The sequence below is a fragment of the Electrophorus electricus genome, chromosome 3 (genome assembly GCF_041902795.1).
Source record: "Electrophorus electricus isolate QZ-2024a chromosome 3, ASM4190279v1, whole genome shotgun sequence".
In the NCBI taxonomy this organism is placed as follows: domain Eukaryota; kingdom Metazoa; phylum Chordata; class Actinopteri; order Gymnotiformes; family Gymnotidae; genus Electrophorus; species Electrophorus electricus.
In genome coordinates, this window is record NC_137499.1 from 19,391,991 (window position 1) to 19,411,676 (window position 19,686).

General features: G+C 43.5%; 2 protein-coding genes across 4 annotated transcripts in view; both read left to right on the plus strand.

Moving 5' to 3' along the window:
- Positions 1-2,337, plus strand: part of tmprss6 (transmembrane serine protease 6) — a 13,429-nt gene extending 11,092 nt beyond the window's left edge. For all 3 annotated transcript variants that reach the window (XM_081710475.1, XM_081710477.1, XM_027014876.3), the window contains 4 exons: positions 1-153; positions 393-664; positions 753-886; positions 1,068-2,337. The exon at positions 1-153 is cut by the window's left edge and continues 16 nt beyond it. In XM_081710475.1, coding sequence (XP_081566601.1) covers positions 1-153; positions 393-664; positions 753-886; positions 1,068-1,229 — 721 coding nt within the window. In that variant the 3' untranslated portion in view covers positions 1,230-2,337. The remainder of the gene's footprint in view (positions 154-392; positions 665-752; positions 887-1,067) is intronic.
- Positions 2,338-7,637: 5,300 nt separating this feature from the next.
- On the plus strand, positions 7,638-16,884 carry c1qtnf6b (C1q and TNF related 6b). Its single transcript, XM_027014659.3, has 3 exons — positions 7,638-7,800; positions 11,370-11,629; positions 13,851-16,884. The coding sequence occupies exons 1-3, from the start codon at positions 7,787-7,789 to the stop codon at positions 14,393-14,395; spliced, it is 819 nt and encodes a 272-aa protein (XP_026870460.1). The 5' UTR covers positions 7,638-7,786; the 3' UTR covers positions 14,396-16,884.
- Positions 16,885-19,686: the final 2,802 nt, after the last annotated feature.

Sequence of the window (19,686 nt, forward strand, 5' to 3'; positions counted from 1 at the left end):
GTTCAGCACCCGGGTGGTGGGCGGAGTCAGTGCAGTGGATGGGGAGTGGCCATGGCAGGCTAGCCTACAGGTCAGCGGCCAGCATATCTGTGGTGGAGCTCTAATCTCCGCCCAGTGGGTGGTGTCTGCAGCGCACTGTTTCTATGATGACCGGTGAGTAGAGGATATTGCTTTACTGGTAGTTTTATAGTAATTTCATAAAAGCGTTGAGGCTAGATTGAACAGATCAAGGGCCATGAACATAAAGTATGACTCTCATAAAATTCAGATGAACCTTTCATTCTCTATCTTACATTTTACTTCACTTTATCACTTTCTTCTCCCCCTTTCAATCTCACTCTCTTTATCACTCTCTTTATCACTCTCTTTATCACTCCCCCGCCTGCTCTCAGTCTGTACTCTCCCTCCTTATGGACGGTGTATCTGGGTAAACTGAGCCTGCAGGGCACCAGCCAGACGGAGGAAGCCCTGCGCATCTCCCACATCCACCTGCACCAGTACTACGATGACGAGACCCACGACTACGACCTGGCCCTGCTCAGGCTGGAGAGGAGCGTATCCGTGGGCACGCTCGCCCAGCCAGCGTGCCTGCCCCCTGCCACGCACCAGCTGGAGCCAGGCCTGCTCTGCTGGGTCACTGGATGGGGGGCGCTCCGAGAAGGGGGTGGGTAAACACATGTGCGCACTCCTGTGCGTCCGTCCGTCCGTCCGTCCGTCCGTCCATCCATCATCCATCCCTCCTTTTCTCTCAGGTGGCACAAGTGATGTCCTACAGAAGGTTGATGTGCAATTGGTTAGCGAGGATGCTTGCGTCCGTTCCTACGGATATATCACTCCCAGAATGCTGTGTGCTGGTTATCGCAGTGGGGGAAAGGATGCGTGTCAGGTAGGGTGCATGCTAATTCTTTTTTTATATATATATAAAAAAGTATGGACAAGATATATATCAGTCTATATGTCTCTTCCATGTCGAGACCCATATCTTTCTCCTCATTCCTTCATATCTCTCTCTCCTTCTTTCTTCTCATTTCACCTCTCTTAACTACTCCCCCCCCGACATACGTCAGGGGGACTCTGGAGGTCCCTTGGTGTGCCAGGAGCCATCAGGTCGTTGGTTCCTTGCTGGCGTTGTGAGCTGGGGTCGCGGCTGTGGCCGACCGGATTACTACGGTGTTTACACACGCATCACCAGGCTCTCTGGCTGGATCAGACAGCTCCTCTCCTCCTGAGGGGCAGGCCAGACCGATCCCAGATCAGCTTATGAGGACTTCATCTGACCAGCAAGGAGCTACTCTCAGTAGCTTAACCATCCCCCTTTCTATCTACACTATTGTTTGATGGGATGTGTAGTCTTAGAATTAGAGGATAAAGCAGCTCAATTGCAAACAACTAAAGAGCTAAAGTACAATCATGTATACATCCTAATCTCATTTCTGAAGAGTTTAACAGAGCTTCTATTTTCAGCATTTTTAAAAATCATCTTTTTTTTTTATTAAGTTATTAATTATTCATAGTATATATAAGCACTGGTCACTTTATTAGGAACCAGTACCTGTGCACCTGCCTCAGTCATACAGTCCCAGGTGGAGAGCTTTAGCAAGGCAACAAAAAACATCTGTCTGGCAGTGTTGGCTGGAGCACAGCTGTTGAGATAGGGCAAAGGAATAAAGACCTGAGCTAACAGGAATGCTACAGTAAGCACAGAGCGTGCAGCATGTGGAATGGTGAGCTGAAGGTCCTTCACCAGCAGAAGACCACGCTGGGTTCCACCCCTGTCAGCCCAAACCAGGAGGCACGCTGAAGCTGGACAGCTGATGATTTTCTGCTGCAACATGCAAATGGTGTGGTCAGAATTTGCCGTAAACTTCGGGACTGCGCGGAGCCAGCCTGCCCCGTGTGGGCGGGTCAGGCTGCCGGTGGTGTAATGGCATGGGGATTCTTGGCGCACGTTTCAGTCGCAGTTGAGCACCATGGGAATGCCAAGGCTGATTCAAGTTTTGTCATCATCTCAAACCGGCTCCGTGAACGTGAACGTGATCTCAGTGCACTTCGGTGGCCTTTGGCATGTGGTAGAACGGGAAATATGCAGCATGCATGTGCAGCTGACATGACATGCTGTCATGGCAACATGGACCAGTTTCAAAGGAATGTTTCTAGCAATTTGTGTAATGCATACCACAAAGAATTACGCGGGGCAGAATTAGTATGCTGTTCTTAATAAAGTGGCCAAGCAGTGTCTGTGTGTGTGTGTGTGTGTGTGTGTGTTATATGGACAGATAGATGTATGTAGGGAGAATAATACGGTGTCAGATCAGATTTCTGTCCTAATTTTGTGAGTCCATACTGCCTTCTCGCTCTTCCAGTGGCTAGCCTTTGTCTAATGTTTCTTAGGCTGAGGTGCATTCTGTTCAGTATTCTGCTATCCAAACGGAGGCAAAAAAGCTCACTGGCAGACTCATACCACTGGCCTGTAGATGTGTACCACATGCTGTATATGTACGTATTACAAGGGTTCTACTGTAGATAGAAAGAGCAGGACGGGGCATGTGGGCAAGAAATATATATAGTAATGGGAAAAAAAAAAGATCCATGAAAAACATATTTTATTGTAAAAAAATAAAAACATTTGACTAACGTAAGGTCTGGTATCTTTCAAATAAGAGCAAGAAGAGGAACCGCCTCAACCCAATAGGAAATAGCGGAATTTCTGATTTGTTCCTTTTCAGCTGTGTTGTTTAGTATCTTGGTAGGGCATGGTTTTGTAAGTATGTGAGTGAATCTGGGTGAGAGCAGATTAATAATGCAGCAGCCTGACTGGCTGTCGCCAGTGGACAAACAGACCGAGACACAGATTCCAACTCATAAAAAAATACCCTAACTCTCACTTCTCACTTCCACAGTCCATTCTTCTGCTCAGCTAAAATGAAACACGTAAAAAGCCTTTGTTCTCTAGTCTAACAATGCTTGTTTTCTTGTTTGGGTCCTCCCGGCTACAAACATATTACATACATACTACTTATTACACATATTATTTCGGAAATCTATCTAAACCTACATGTTTGCAAAAGAAGGAATGTCACCTGGGATTTTCCTAAGTAGAGATGGCAGGGCGAAAGGAGGAAGACTTTTTTCTGAAGTGGAAATGAGCCCAGGTACTTGCTGGGAATTGCAGCTGTTCAAATATTGCACAATACTGCCATCATGTGGCAACAAATGTAACATGCGGCAAAAAATACGTACCTCTAATACTAACACATATTAATATTGTAATACTTTTATTGTATTTTTGTAATGTAACACTAAATTCCGTTGTTATCAAAAACGCTTTAGAGTCACAAGATTTCAGAGACAGAAGGGGTAGGTAAAGGCTCAAATCCTGCTACCTTCTGATATTTTGTCGATGCACAGAACCGACATAGGCTGCAACTGTGCGGACAGTGTGTAATTACTATGGATAATGGTATTACACCTCTCTACTAGTCCTGCTCTGTACTGAATAAGTGTTGCACACACACACATATACACACACAGATGTACTGTCCTATAACCATGCTTCAGTAAAAATATAAGTAGAGGAGATTCATATATTGCTGTGATCTCTGCTCTTGCACAAGCTCACTCTCACGCTCTCCCTCTCTCTCTCTCTCTCTCTCTCTCTCTCTCTCTCTCTCTTTTCTGTCTCTTTGCTCTGTCTTAATTTTACATTAGTGTTTTTCTCCCTGTAAAACAGAGGGTTTGATATAAACTGTTACACAGTTAGAGAACAGTTAATGAACACCCTTCAGCTCTGTACACTGTCTGACTCCTGGAAGAAAATGTTTTGGACCACTTGACCATGATGAGAACATTTACACTCCCCCAACACACACACACACATACACACATACACACACGCACGCACACACACACACACACACACACACACACACACACACACACACACACACACACACACACACACACACACACAGCCTCCTCCATCTTAATCCCTTGTAGATCTGTTTCCTGTCCCTCTGTGTCATGACTCAGAGTAGTGGGATGTGATGATGAGGCAGTGGGTTTTCTAGACTCTGGGAAAGTTTGTCGGATCATAGTTGTGGGTCAGAGAGTTGGGTGAGACTTCACAAGCATCTATAGATCCTCCCTGATGCTAAAGTTGATGAGAGAGAGAGAGAGAGAGAGAGAGAGAGAGAGCATGTAGGAGGATTACAAGGGAAAAGAAAACAGACAAAGGAAACACACACGGACACACACACGGACACACACACGGACACAGCACACAGCCCAGGGAATGGGAGCAAACCAGAAATGGAACAACTCTGACTGCTCTCTGTGAGGGCAAAGGAAGGTGAAGTTATTGCATAAGATTCCCCCTCCTTACGCTCTGTAAAGAGAGCCCACATGACCCACTGCCATTAACCCTCTCAGCCCTCACAAAACACACCCACACTTAAAGCCGCCAGTCAATGCAGCAGAGTGGGAAAGTTTACAGCTTATGTCAGATTACAGTTTATGTAAACATCTTAACTGCAGCTGCAAATGGAGTACTGGAGTCTGGAGCAAATTGAGTTTCACATAAATGAAAGGGTGAATTTTTGATGTTTGAAATGAAAGGGACGAAACTGCTGTATTAGTGCCTAGCTACAGAGACTTTGGGCTTCACGGCAATCAGTCCCTCTCCATAGGTCTTCTGTGTCCCTGATTCCTGCAAAGGCAGCTAAATGGGAACTCACGTACAGTGTTGTGGGACGGTGTGCGATCCCTGCACTGTGCACATGTTTATCTGCTGCTGTTTTTCCTGGTTGTACGTAACTCGCACAGCATGGCCAATCTGCACAAATTGTTATGTATGAAAAGCCTCTGTACACCTCTTCTAGAGCATTACGGAGTACAGCCATTTATGCTCACTCACTCAGTCATACACAGACATGCGCCCACAGACGCACACACACACAGATAGAGGTACCCATAAATATTCCAGAGTCTTACCCACATTTGAAACAAGTGTTTGACTATCTATGCTTCAGATTTAGCAGCTGTGAGAGGAACAGGGCCAATCTGTCAAAGGGAGGCTTCTCTCATCATATCTCATGTGTACATATTGTTGTGTAAATCTAAGTGTATGTGAAGCAAACAGAATAACCTGTGAATCTGCAACCATTTCTGGCTCGCAACTGAAAAAAAAATCTCCTGTTTGCATATAACTGCTTGGGTATGATTTTATAAAAAATGTTCACATGATAAAATATGTCCAGACTGGGTTACAACCACTCACCAGCTCAAACCAGACTGATAATACCCACTGATAAGGCTGTGCTTCAAACACAGATGAATGTTTCTCACTGGATTCCCGAGACTTTTCAATGTGGAACATCGATTACCATTGTAATTTAGTTCTGTGTAGTTCCCATAAAGCTGGAATTTTTTGGGAACTAGTGCGCATTTGGATTCGCTTGGCTGTTGGAGCTTGAGTAAAAGAATGGATTCTGTGACTGGTGGTGGTTCCAGTTTTTGTTTAAACTGGTTGGCCAGCTGCAGCAGTTGCATCTTGGGACTTTCTCATGGCTGGGTCTTCACGGGCTGCTCCGTTACCTGGATCATAATCCCACGCTCTCATATTTTCTCGTATTTTTAGTATTTTGAGACTTTTCATAAGTGATTTTCATTAGTCTTATACAAACAAACAAATCTTGAACCTTATGATTGTACATACCCCCCCCCCCCCAAAAAAAACCCCAAAAACAAAACATTTTTAGTCCAGATTTATTGGTGTGTTTATTGAAATTGTGTGTTCTAAATTTTGAATTCCATACCCCTTAAGTTGTGCAATGGTCATTTAGTGGTTTACAGGTTCCTTGACATACTGATGCTGGGGATGTATGTGAGCCCATCTGTAGTCTATAGAGATAACAGGAGACTCAATAAATGTCCAGCTACAGCCCCCAGGATCTACTCAAAAATCAACAAATGAATTACCCAGACACAGTGCCGAACCCCCCACAGTTACAGCATCTATTCTAGATCATATTTTGGAATGCGTATAGTAACTTCAAACCCTAATCAATCGTGTTGTCAAGTATGCATGAAATAACTAAGCCATTGTGCCGTTCCTCTGACAGAGCATATACTATACAGAATCTTTGTTTATTACACCATGTGCTATTTACAATGCACACATCTGACAATGCAGACACTCTCATTAAGTGTAAGGGGGGCTGTTTATAGCGGGACATACTGCTATGCCAATTAGCTGCAAACCTACAATACAGCTGAAGGCAGAACGCTGTGTTCAGTCTCACATCACACAGTAAATCTAGAACCAATTAGTCCTGGGACTGATCACTGACCAAAAGACACAAACATGACAATGAGGCAAGCCTAGTTTTACCAGACAGCCACTTACCACATAGCATCGTTAAAGTGTGAACAGTACATGTGACTCATTCAGTATATAGAACTTGAGTGGTCATATGGAGGAAGATGCCTTGCTTCCCATAGTACCGTCTTGATAGCTAACCTGCTTGTACTTTATTTTATGTGCATTTCACTAATGGAGAGTTAGTAACATAAAAGATCATAATATTACCCTTGTGAAAATAATATAGCTCATTATAAGTTTTTCTCCAAAGTATTTGTCTGCAGTATCTGAGAATTCGTTGATATGTTAAAATGTGACTGATCTTTCATGTTTGAAATATCCCACATTACAAACCAACAAGCCATATCTTGACCTAAACTATCCCTAACAAAACCGCTAATGAATCATTCTTGGCTGTAATCCTTCTGGATAACTAAATTTATTTACCTAGTTATTGATTCATGGGAGAACATAGATCATTCCTCACTGGTAACAACACCGTCGCTGGCTACTGCGGGCATGCGCAGAATGGTTAGTCGGTGGGCGCAAAGAACGAACAAATGGAGCAGATATACGCGCCGTTCCCTGGTACTCACTGCTTGCTACATGTTAGCTAGTTTGAAATATGAATAGATAACTACATAGTAAGCTACGTATAGAGCAACCACTTACTCAAATAAACGGCATACTGGTCGAGATTTAGGTACAAACGCATACGTCCTTTCAGCTTCGAGCATTTGGCCTGCATCACTCACTGCGTAGTAGACAAGGTTAAATACATTGAAATGTGAAAGTTAACTGCAACGATCATTGCGTTCATTTCCTTAAAACACAATCGTTTCTGCTAAATGCTGTGAACTACCCCATAATGACCTGGAGGTCGGAGGGTTTATGGGCAAATGCAGCGGACGCCAGTGTTTCATCTATTATCCCTCGTTTCACTGTTACTAGGTAGCTTATCTTCTAGGCCGGTCCATTACACGGTCCGGCAAAATAAAGAACTGTCAGAATTATGAATGAACCTTAGCCTTCAACCTTCAAGTTAAGCAGTCTAAACAGGTTTTAAATGTTAAATGCTCTGTTGGCTAACAGAACCGGCTAACCTAATCAAGAACATTTAAGAACCTCGTTTTGAGAAAGCACAAGCTGTTCCTGAGAACTCGGATCCGGGCATGCAGGGTCCGAACCCGGGTTTAATTTGTGTGCTGCGCGTTAAGTTAAGACCTCCTCGGGGAAAGGCTGAAGAGAAGAGGACGACAAAGAAGGAGGAAAAGAGGATCAATGACAGCGCCGGAGAGAGGAGGAGGAGAGCGAGAAGACAGACAAAGAGAGAAAGAGGGAGGGAGAGAGAGGGAGAGGGAGACCGGGCCAGCGAAAGGCGCGCAGGTCACAGCTGATCGTTAAAAAGCCCGCAGTTGGATCGGCCGCATGAGAATTAAGCGGTAAGTGAAGTTTAAGAAAATCATTATAAATATTTGTACTTTAAAGGCTTTTCAGCACAGGCGAGATAGCAAATATATGCGAGACACGTCAACAGGCAAATGAGGAGTGAAGTAATAAAAACGCATAAAATACTTTGATTAGTATTCAGACCCCCGGAGACGTGAAATGATCTTGCCGACTCGGCGGTGCAGGGGTGCCGGCAATTCTGGGTAAGATTTCGTACAGAAGATGAAATGTGTGCATACAACCTCCAAACCTTATCCAGTCATTATTGTGGCTTCCTGTGAGGACGTGGCTCTTTTGCGGAATTGAAACATCTGGATTTTTGAAGGATTTAAGATTCAGGAAACACTGATTGTTTTTTAGAGATATTAAGAGTTTTCGAATGTATTCTGCTGAAGAATGTAATTTATTGTCTTGTTGAGGTTATGTAACATGGGTAGAGTGATGACCGAACTTTTAAAAAGTGCGATCGTGTTCAGGGAAAGGTAGTTACACTTCTAAAGTTTAGTGCGTACAAACAAACAAACAAACAAAAATAAAGCAAACAAACAAAACTCGAAAGCGTTCTTCTATAGCACTGCAGGAGGTGCAGCTTCAAGCTGTGTTTGAAAGGACTAGTTTAATATGTTTCATATGTAAGGACAATGTACATTTTAATTGATAAATACATCAAAAAATAAAAATAAAAATCCTGCGGGGGGCGGTGGTGGGTTGTGGGGTGGCATTGATTGATCATAAGAAGGATGTTGCTAATTAAACTTGGCGTCATTTAAGAAGTCACTAAATCTTTAAATGGGCAATGGAAAACAAGCAGAAGAACAGAGAAAGAGAAAAGAGAGTAGAAGTTGACAGCGTATTTAATCATCTAAAGAAACCCAAAAAACTGCCAGTAGTGAAAAATAGGGGAGAAAAACTTCCCTAAGACACTGTTTAGCATTCCTCTTAACTCTGTAAAACATGGTGGATTTCCTCTCTCTCTCTCTCTCTCTCTCTCTCTCTCTCTCTCTCTCTCTCTCTCTCTCTCTCTCACCCATTTTTAAACCCAAAGCATTAGCATGTGAAGTAGAGTTCATGCAGCCAACGTTTGCAGGAACAGAACACAATAACTCCTGCCCAGTTGTATTGGGCTCCTTGTGAAGACACCAAGAAGACATTCCTAAATAATGAGGCCTCTGGTATAATATCTGTAACAGTATGTATTATCATGACCCAAAACAGTTCACATGTTAATGTATCAAGTGTTTTGCTATTGTGAAAAGGAATGAGTTATAATAACGAATGAAATGACTGAGTTATAATGAGCTATAATAATGAATGAAACTAGTTATGATAGTTAACATCACTCCCTCACTCACACTACATCAATCCCTCACTCACTCTGTTGAAGGATTTGCTAATTAGATTGTGGAATAATCTGATCAATCAGGAAAAGATCTACTCTGGCTCTCCTGGGCTGGTGTCTGACATCCCTGGATTAAGAGGAACTACGTCTGGCACAAGTGTCTACGTGATCAGCCTGTGAGTCTTAGGCTGGAAACAAAGGTTTGTTGAGGACAGAGTCCACTGGGCTCTGTGTGGATCTGGGCCCAGGGCCTGTGTCGTAGGAGCGCCACACATAAATCAGTCTGAACTGAGCAAAATGTTTGGGTTGGGCCTTGGTGCCTCAAGAGACCAGCAATAAATAAATAGTTTTAAAAGTATTTTAAAAGTCACAAGCAAGACATTACTGTCAGTATGTGGCTGGAAAACCAATGTTAGTTGATACTTTCAGGGTTCCTCCTTAAACTCTGGGCTGCGAACAAGATGCTGGCTTTTGCACTTAAATCATACCTACAGTGTGCATGCTGGCCTGGATTCTGTGCTAGAAGCATTAATGTTTACACTAATCTGACGACGGTGGAAGAGCTGATATCCAGTAAAAAAACAAAACAAAACAGTGTTTATTTAACTCCTGTTGAGTTTATAGGAGCCTTCTCTGGCAAGAGAGTTGGTAAGTAAGTACATTTGGAACAAAGTAGCCAGATGCAATTGTGAGCTGCACCCAGTGGAATTAATGGAATTAGATTAGTGGAGGATTTGGAGGACCAAAAGGGAAGGATTACTGATGACATGTTGAAATGATAAATAACCAATGACTAGATAAATTCTATGCAGCAACTTGTACTGATATTTCTCAGGCATTTATTTAGCTGCCCCTTGATACAGGAATGCCTTAGAAATGCTTCCATATACACCACTGTCCCAGTCTTACACCATCCAAGAAAATGTCAACAAAGCTGTGACAAATCAGCGCAGGTGGTGTAAAGGGTGCTACAGTGAATTCTGCTGCATGTGCTCGTTTGACTTTGGCAGTTCCTGATATTTTCCTGGTCCAAGTGATCTCACCCAGTTCCCTGTGTGTTGAGGGTGTGGCTTATTTCTTCCTAGTCTGAAAGATTTCAGAGTCAAACCTAACGGAGAAGTGTGGCAACCAAACCTATGTTTTTCTAGCTATGTCACAAGACAATAATGCTATTAAAAAAATCATTTTGCTGTCATCTACTCTCCCAAAGTCTTAGGCCACCATAGAAAATTTCAACCAAGCTGTTAATCAGGGCAGGTAGTTTTTTGCTCAAAAAATCATGTGAGTATTTATTTCTGTTTTTACATGCAAATTAACATGTACTGATAACTTATTTTGGTACTGTGCACTTGCAGATGCTGTCTGTCATTTTACGTGATACATTTGAGATTTCATATTTGGTAATGGTAAAGCAGAAATCATCTGCCATCTTTGGGAGAGTTTGGGTTTATGAAGGGCAGAAGAGGAGGGGTACCATAGCTGCAAGGAGCAATATATCCCTCCCCAGTCTGTCTCTCTGTTTATTATAGTTTCAATCAAGGACACACTATTTCTCCATTTGTGAAAAGATATTACATTCACAATCTTTCTCTCTTTTGCTGGACTTCAGAAAATCACCAGCACTAACCAGCTACCCACAGGGGCCCCACTGGGATCCGGTCTCAAAGAAAACAGTTCATGACAGATTTCCTGCTGCAATATATACAGTCACTAAACATATACTAGTACTAGTATTTCCTTCACGCAGATCCATTTATTCCTATCTGGCATTTAAAAGGGGGCATTGTATGAAGCTCGATAAGCCACAAATGTATGGTTATACAATCCCAATGGTTTGGGCATAGGGTTGCCCAGGAGTTTGGGCTATGATCATTATCATGATTAGACTGCAGTCAGTTTATGTTACCCATCCTTAAGCCTAAAATGAATGTCCAGTCAACAGCAGACTCGGTGCTGAGTGCATTGCCCCCTTTAGTCATGTCCCATTTCACGATGATCTGTCCACACTGGAGGAGTTGTAGTTAATGCTGATATCAGATTAAGCTTGATTTATATGTATTAACCAAGCATTTGCTACAATAACCCTGAGCCTCTATCAACTACTGAGTAGCAGCTATCACCAACAAAAGAATACACTTGGTTATTTACAAACGAGCTTGTTTTTTAATTTGCCTTGTTTTTCTTTGTTCTTTTTCACTCTTTCTTTTCTTCTCTATTGCTCAGATTCTCGCTCACTATTCCAACTGCTCTACCTCTCTCTATCTCTACATCTCTCTCTCCAGGTACAGCCATGTCTGGATTCTTTCTGCCTGTGTTGTTGCTTTTCCCTTTGGTGGCCTCTGTCCCCTCCCCCTCTAGGGTGCCGCCCAGGTACTGCCGCAGGTGCTGTGATCACTTAGACCCACCCCTAAGCCCCTCCTCTCGGCCCGTGACCTATCAGACACCAGAGGTTCGCACATTTATTAACATGACCATTCTCAAAGGTAAGTCTAAGATGGGATACTCATGCCTAAGGGCTAAACACATTTTGCTAATACAGATAATACAACAACAGAAAAATACTTTTTAGAAGCCGTTATAATAAACTTATAACTCTTATGGTGGTTCTATAATTTTCAATGTTCATTCTTTGAACAGTGTATACTTGGCAGATTATATACATAAGAGCAAAGATAACTCATTTGTATGCTGATAGTTTATATCTTGTCATTTATATCCCAAAACAGTCCTCTTAAACTGTGCTGTAGGATTTACATGCATGAAAGTGTGTGTGCTTTGTGTGTAGTTGCTATAGCATCGATTTTATGTGGGTTGTCTAAGGTCTTATCTTTCAGAGAAACATATGAATGGCTTTTAGGCTGTCTAAATCCATTCAGCTAATGACTCATCTACAAAGTACTTTCCCAGTGACACATGAACTGAGAAACTGTAGAGCACTGTGTATGTGTCTAATTAATGCTCAGTTTATCATGGGCAAAGTTATTTTCTGTTTCATCTATGGTATTTAAATCAGATGGAATCAGAGGTGGTTCTATATTAGGAGCAACCCAGAGATGACCGCAGACAATTCATTAAAGCCACGCCCCTCACGCGTTTACTTTCTCCCACTATTAATCACTCTCCCTCTTATTCTCTCTTGTTCTCTCTCTGTGTCTCTCTCTTTTGTGCACATGCATTCTCAGTGTGGTGTGTTGATGTTGGCATACGTACACACGTGCTGGAACACACGTGCCCGCATCAGCACACAACACTGAGATGACACACAATGTGACACACAATGTCTCCACCCCCATGTACACGCACATTCTGGAAAACAATTAAACAATGCAACTGACTGCTGGCCCTCCACTACCCCCAACCCCCCAGGCGCCCCAGCCCCGGACTCCCCTCCCGGCCACAGCGCACGCCTCTAAGACACCCTCTACCTTCTTAGCCAGAGAATGCCGACCAGTCCAGCAGAATCCATCCTGACAGGCAATAGCAGGCTCCAAATGCATGCAGACCTGGCAGGAAACTTGCTTATGTGGCAGTAAACTACAAGCGGCAGCACGTGTTGTTTGCCTGTGTTCAGATTGCAGCTGTAGGCTTCTCAGGGACAGACACCAGTGAAGACTGCCAGCGTTTAAAGTCCTTTGGGGCTAAATGGAACAGTCAACAGTCAGATAAAGTTCAGGGGGTTTTAATAGGAAGCTTTTAAAAGGCAGGAGCTCAGTGTTTTCCATTAACAGGGATAGGCCATCATGTCACGGTGGATGTTGGTCGTGGTGTGTTAGGGATGGTTCGTCTTTGTTTACTGAGCCTGTGGTTGGATAAGAGATGAGTGGTATTCATGCTACATAACATGAATTCAGGTAGTGGTGGAGGTATGTCCACTCACTCACTCATTCATTCATTCACTCATCCAGACACTCACTCACCTTCTGATGTCCTTAAGCAGTCATTCACTCAACCTGTCATTCACTCACTCAGTCATTCACTCATCCAGACACTCACTCACCTTCTGATGTCCTTAAGCAGTCATTCACTCAACCTGTCATTCACTCACTCAGTCATTCACTCATCCAGACACTCACTCACCTTCTGATGTCCTTAAGCAGTCATTCACTCATCCAGACACTCACTCACTCAGTCATTCACTCAACCTGTCATTCACTCACTCGCTCAGTCATTCACTCAACCTGTCATTCACTCACTCGCTCAGTCATTCACTCAACCTGTCATTCACTCACTCGCTCAGTCATTCACTCAACCTGTCATTCACTCACTCGCTCAATGATGTACTCATTCATTCACTCATCCAGACACTCACTCACCTTCTGATGTCCTTAAGCAGTCATTCACTCACTCAGTCATTCACTCACTCGCTCAATGATGTACTCATTCATTCACTCATCCAGACACTCACTCACCTTCTGATGTCCTTAAGCAGTCATTCACTCAACCTGTCATTCACTCACTCAGTCATTCACTCATCCAGACACTCACTCACCTTCTGATGTCCTTAAGCAGTCATTCACTCATCCGGTCACTCACTCTCACTGACATACTCACTCATTCACTAGTCACTCACTCATTCACACACTTCATTTATGTATTCATATATTCCCTCAAGCACTAATTCACACACTCTCATACTCAGTCCTTCAGTAATATCTCCATCCAACCTCTTGCCGGTGAGCTTACTCCTCCATTCTTCCTTTACAGGAGATAAAGGAGATCGTGGGGAGAGGGGCACTCCTGGCAAGGCAGGAGCAGAAGGCCCTCCAGGCTCCAGGGGCACCATGGGCCCTAAAGGCAGCAAAGGCCAGGCAGGAGTGCCCGGAGACCCCTGCAAGAAGCACCAGTCGGCCTTCTCCGTGGGCAGACGCAAGGCCCTCCACAGCGTGGACTACTACCAGGCGCTACTCTTTGACACCGTCTTCGTCAACATGGACGAGCACTTCAACATGTTCAAGGGCAAGTTCCACTGTTATGTGCCGGGCATCTACTTCTTCAACGTCAACATCCACACGTGGAACTTCAAGGAGACGTACCTGCACGTGATGCACAACGAGCGAGAGCAGGTGATCCTGTACGCGCAGCCCAGTGACCGCTCCATCATGCAGAGCCAGAGCGTCATGCTCCGGCTAGAGCTGGCCGATGAGGTCTGGGTGCGCCTCTACAAGCGCGAGCGGGAGAACGCCGTCTACAGCGACGACGTTGATGTCTACATCACCTTCAGCGGCTACCTGGTGGCTCCCGTGGAATAGCGGCCGCGGGAAGAACTCGCCGACCGTGGTTTCTTTCAGGGTCTCTCAGGGAAGACGTGGGTGGATGGTGCTCTCTGGAGAGGACGACAACAACGTAACGCTAAATCTTTCATTAGGAACATTTCGCTGCCAATGACATGATAGCCATACTGGTGCTAAACAGGGTTGCCTTTCTTTTTTGGGTTTATTGCTGTGCCTTTTTAGCTTCCTAAATGTTTTTATCCCAATAACATTCACATTAGGTACATTACTTTTGAAGACCCTATAATGATTTTATGAGTGTAAACAATATAGAATTGGTTAGGACTGTCCATTGATACTAGTAGATCAGGTGGGCTTCTTCATTGCACACTTCCTCAGTTGCCTGGGGGCAGTTTCGCTAGAACATAAATCAGTCTTACATCAGCATTTGTCCTGGACCACCAAGCTGGCTGGGTGTCTAGAAACAGTCTGAGTGTGCATGTGTGTGTGTGTGCCAGTGATCACAGCTGGGTCTGCACCCTGACTGTCACTACCGCTCATTACACAGTAACAGGGATTAAGGCTCACATAGCAGTCAATGAGACAGCACTTGGGTAATGACTACAGACTAACCTGGCCCTTCTGGCTGTCTGTTGACATCCTTGAGAAGTCCAGTTTGGAAAAAAGGGGAAAAAAACCCCAAATTGTTTATATACACCCAGTATGAGTTTTTTGATTGGAACATGGAAAAAATGAAAAAGTCAGACTTTGGCAAAGAACCAACACAGTGAAATGTGTGTGAAAAGCACCAAGGCTCTGGTGTGTATATAGCCAACCAGTGATACTGATTGGAGTTGAAGACAGAAATGAGGCGTGAGGGCTAAGACAGGCCAAGCATCAGTCTGTGGTAGGAAACCCAGCTGGACTAGAGCTGCTGTTTTTACAGAGAGAGAGAGGGAGAGAGAGAGAGAGAGAGAGAGAGAGAGAGAGAGAGAGAGAGAGAGAGAAGAGAGAGAGAGAGAGAGAGAGAGAGAATTTTTTGTTAGATTGATTCTTCTTAGGTAAGAAATAAATCATGTGTGATCCTCTTCCTTAAAAGCACTTGAGTGGACACCTAACAGCATAGTATGCTATTTTTGGTGCCAGTAAGGGTCACTAATACAGCCAAGAATAGTAGATGAATGTCAAAAACCTTCCTGGGATAAATGTATATTTGCTATTAAAGATATTTTTTGCCATCTCTAATGCCATCTCTAATAGAGGAGGCTGCTCATAGCTTGAGTTAATTCAATACTAATGTTATGGCAGCATGAACACTTAACAGAGGGTTGTAAGAATGTTACCGTGAGACAGGACCACTTATGCAGGACTGAGAACTCCCTCTGTTTGGATCTTGTTAAAATCAACCCTCTAGCTGCAGTGTACAGTAGCTGTGGACTTACTGGCCCTTGTGGAAGATTCTGATGATGGCGTCTTTATGGCGTCTCTGGCTAGAGATAGTTACATCTGTGCGTTTAACCCTGGTTTCTGTGTGGCCTTGATATCTGGATTGTAGTACCACCCTGAGGTCAAATGTAATGTTTGCTTATTTGGCATCTTATCCTGCAGATGTCATACAGGAACACAGGCTGTTCTGTCTCCACAGGCTGTTCTGTCTCCACAGGCTTAGCTTAGCTAAGTCTGTTTTAGCTTGTGATCTATGGTGCAAACACCATTCCATTAAACAGCACAGTGCTACTTCCAGTCATGTAGCCAAATCTGGCATCAAGCTTTGTAAGGTGATTCGACAGCCAAAGCTTGACTCAGAACAAAGCAACTATTGGCTGAACTAAGCACGTCGCCATGCCAACTTTAATCATACCCAGTTTCAAATACAAGTGAATACTTTGCAGATGGACACACACTGGGCTCTAATACATTCACTCAAGGGTTTTTTATTCATTTCTTTGTCCCTGCCATTGAAATCTGCCACTGTCGAGCACAATCCTCTTCCATTCTGCTTACACTGCGTCCAAACCAGATGCCACTGTGGACCTCATGAGGGTCGGAATCAAAGCTGCCATCAAACATCAGCGCTAAAAGGAACTTCAAGGCTGAGTTAATATTTTCTTCCCTGTGATCAGGCCTCTCTTTATAAAAAAGCTTTTATTTTGTAGTGCATTACTTTGGTATGACCTACTGCCACCAAGTGACAGCGTCTGGATCTGATTACCAGCCTGGCAAACTAGACTTTCCTCATCATTTTCCAGGGAATACACATGTCAGCTATTAAAATTATATCATCATGTTTGCAATTACCCAAGTCCAGTGTTATTAAAACAGGGACTTAAACACTAGCCTATTTTTACAGGGTTGTCTAATATTTGGTTCTAAAATTGGTGCTGCATTATAAATAACAGGTGCTAAATTGCAGGTTTACTGTTAAAAGTGCACTTTTGTTTATGTGAATAAACATATTGCTTGTATTATGTAAATAATGTATGTTTTTTATGTTCAAAATATTATATTAAATTCAGCAGCAAAGTAAATGTGTATCAGATTGGTCAGTGCCCATGTAACAAAATAGAATAGAATAGAATAGAATAGAATAGAATAGAATAGAATAGAATAGCAAATTAAAGGTCTTATTTTGGAAAACAACTTTCTTGTCTCTGTCTGCCTAATCTGTTTTGGTAATGCAATAAAAAATACATAATCCCTGGCCAAACCACGGAGAGGATACAGGCTCACTGGCCTTTGGTGTTCACCTCAGGCAGCATTTTAACAGTGTCTTCCACACATTCCCCTCGGAGCCATCAGCCTCCCCCACAATGGTGTCTGCAGCCTGGGCCATGATTAGAGAGAAGGAGAGAGAGAAAGAGAGGGTGAGAGACAGACAGACAGACAGAGAGAGAGAGAGTGCTGAGGTTTTGGGGCCCAGCTCTGCTCTGAGCCCTTTCTAATGGGGGAGGCCAAGAATGAACCCAGCAGCCTCAGGAGAACCTTGCTTGCTTCTCCCCCATTCCTCTCCTATTTGAATGAACTCTCCCCTCCCCTCTCCTCCTCTCCTCTCCTCTCCTCCCCTCTCCCCCTCTCCTCCCCTCCTCTCTTCTCCTCTCTACTCCTCTCCTCTCCCCCTTCCGCTCCTCTCCTCTCCTCCCCTCTCCCCCTCCTCTCCTCCCCTCTCCTCCTCCCCTCCTCCTCCCCTCCTCTCTGCCTTATTTGTAATGACCATTTATAATGGAAAAGCATATCGTGTGACAGCATACTGCTATGAGAGACCATCTCAGGTTTTTAGCACAAGTACTACAATTAGCCAGAAGGGAACGATACAGTCTTCTGATGGAGCCTCTCAAGTTTCTTCAGAGCAGGTTCATCTGGAGGGAATATGCTGAAACAAGGTGAATGGTCAAGGAGAGAGAGAGAGAGAGAGCACTTAAAGTTCAGGGACTGATAAAAACAAACTCAAATGTTGCTGAGAAACAGCCAGAAAAACAAACCAATACAAAGCATAGCCAGAAAAGGGTGTATGTTTGTTGAAGTAGAACAGATACTGTTCTGGGTGCTGGGGTGGACTGGATGGCTGCAATGTTTTCCTCGAAAAATAGATAGATGTCTTTGCCAAGCTGCATAGCAGGGGCCTTGTGGTCAGTGCTCTGTGGTGAGGCTCCACCCAATCCCTCAGTCCAGGCTGACCTAAACAGGTCTCAGATCAGAGCTGGCAAACAAAAGCAGGGCTGCACCACCAAGCATGGACCACTGGTTCTACTGAAGAGAGACAGCCAAGGCAGCCTCTCCTACACAAATTCTCAACTTGATCATTACTGCCAGCTTGAAGAAGGGAAATTTGTGGAAGCGAATTCGGTTGCTAGAAAACAAATTTTGATCTTTGTACTACAAACACAAATTAAGCCAGAGAAGACGAAGTTTGACTTTTTATACACACGTGTATTTAAGTTATGGGATGTTGTAAATTAAACATAGGCATGTACACACACTGCCCTCTAGTGCATCTAACATCAGTGCCTCTGGTTTTGCCATATGGAAGAGCACTATGGCCTTCATTTAATCAGGTAACACTACAACATCTTTGGCTTAGTTTGCATAAGCTTACACAACACAGAACAGTCAGTTTAATTAATTAAAGAAACACACTCATATGTGTACTATATATATACTAGCATGTAATGTTTCTTAAGAGTTCAAAAGTACATTTCAGATTTTTGAAATTTGCAAAGTTCTTCATCAGCTGGCCTGGTAAGGAAGTAACCCAGCGGATCTGTTAATTTGGAGTCCTTTGAGGCACGGTCCTCCCTACATCACGCTCTCCTTTTTGGACTTTTGCTCGAGAACTGGCTTTTTGGATTCCTGTAGGTTTATTTCTTAGTTCTACAACCATATGGAGCACAGTTATTATACGGGCTTAGTTTTCTTTGAACTGGTGTCAGATCCCAATCTCATTCCAAACCTTCGACTGTTTCTGTGTTTATCTAGGTGTTTAGTTTTCCCCTACACTTTCAGAATGGAACTCTTTGGGTCACACTTCTGCACGCCGATGCCCCTCCACCACGTCAGAGCCCAGACACCACTATTACCAAATATGGCGGCGCTGTTTTATTTCAGTGTGATATGACTTATCAGGGTTTAAAGATTCATTGATTACTTTCTGGGAGATCAATCAAGATTATGTGAATAGGTGTGAGTCCATTTATTATGGCTGCAAATTAAGTGTACTGAAATCGATAACTGATCATTTTCTGCTGTTGAACCTTTCAAACCATTTCCCTCAAACTGGTGGCAGTGTTATCACATCATTATCTAAAGGCATTTCTGTGTTTGTTTTTGTTTTGTTTTCTTTGTACAAAATTCATATAAGATTTAGTCTTCAAGAAGTAATGGCTTTAACCAGTCTACACATTCAGCTCTTTCTCGAATTCTACCAGGCCAACCAGAAAACATCAACATCAAACAACAAATTTGTCATTGCACCAGTCCTTGGTGGAACCAATCCCTGGTAGAACTACTGCAAGCTGACACAGTTCATGTGCCTGAGGAAAGCTTGTGGTTTGAGCGGCCATCAAAACGCCAGTCACTTTGAGTTTTGGACACGACTATATCTATGTGCGAATGGAATCTTCCTTCCAAGCCCTATATAAACATAATCTGTACATAAAGCACTTTGAATGACTTCTGTGTGTGAAATATCCTGTTGAAATGTGGCTGCCTTACATGACTTTGCCTGAACTTGCCTTGACTCCTTGGGTTCAGCTCTGCAGAGTCATACTCCGGAATGTACCAGAATGTACCAGAATGCAATGTAGCACCATTCTGGAGCTGTCCCCACCAGTGGT

What these genes read in the sequence shown, in the direction of transcription:
- c1qtnf6b (XM_027014659.3), top strand. An exon ending in TAACATGACCATTCTCAAAG is followed by an intron (nt 11,630 to 13,850) that starts GTAAGTCTAAGA and finishes CTTCCTTTACAG; the next exon opens with GAGATAAAGGAGATCGTGGG.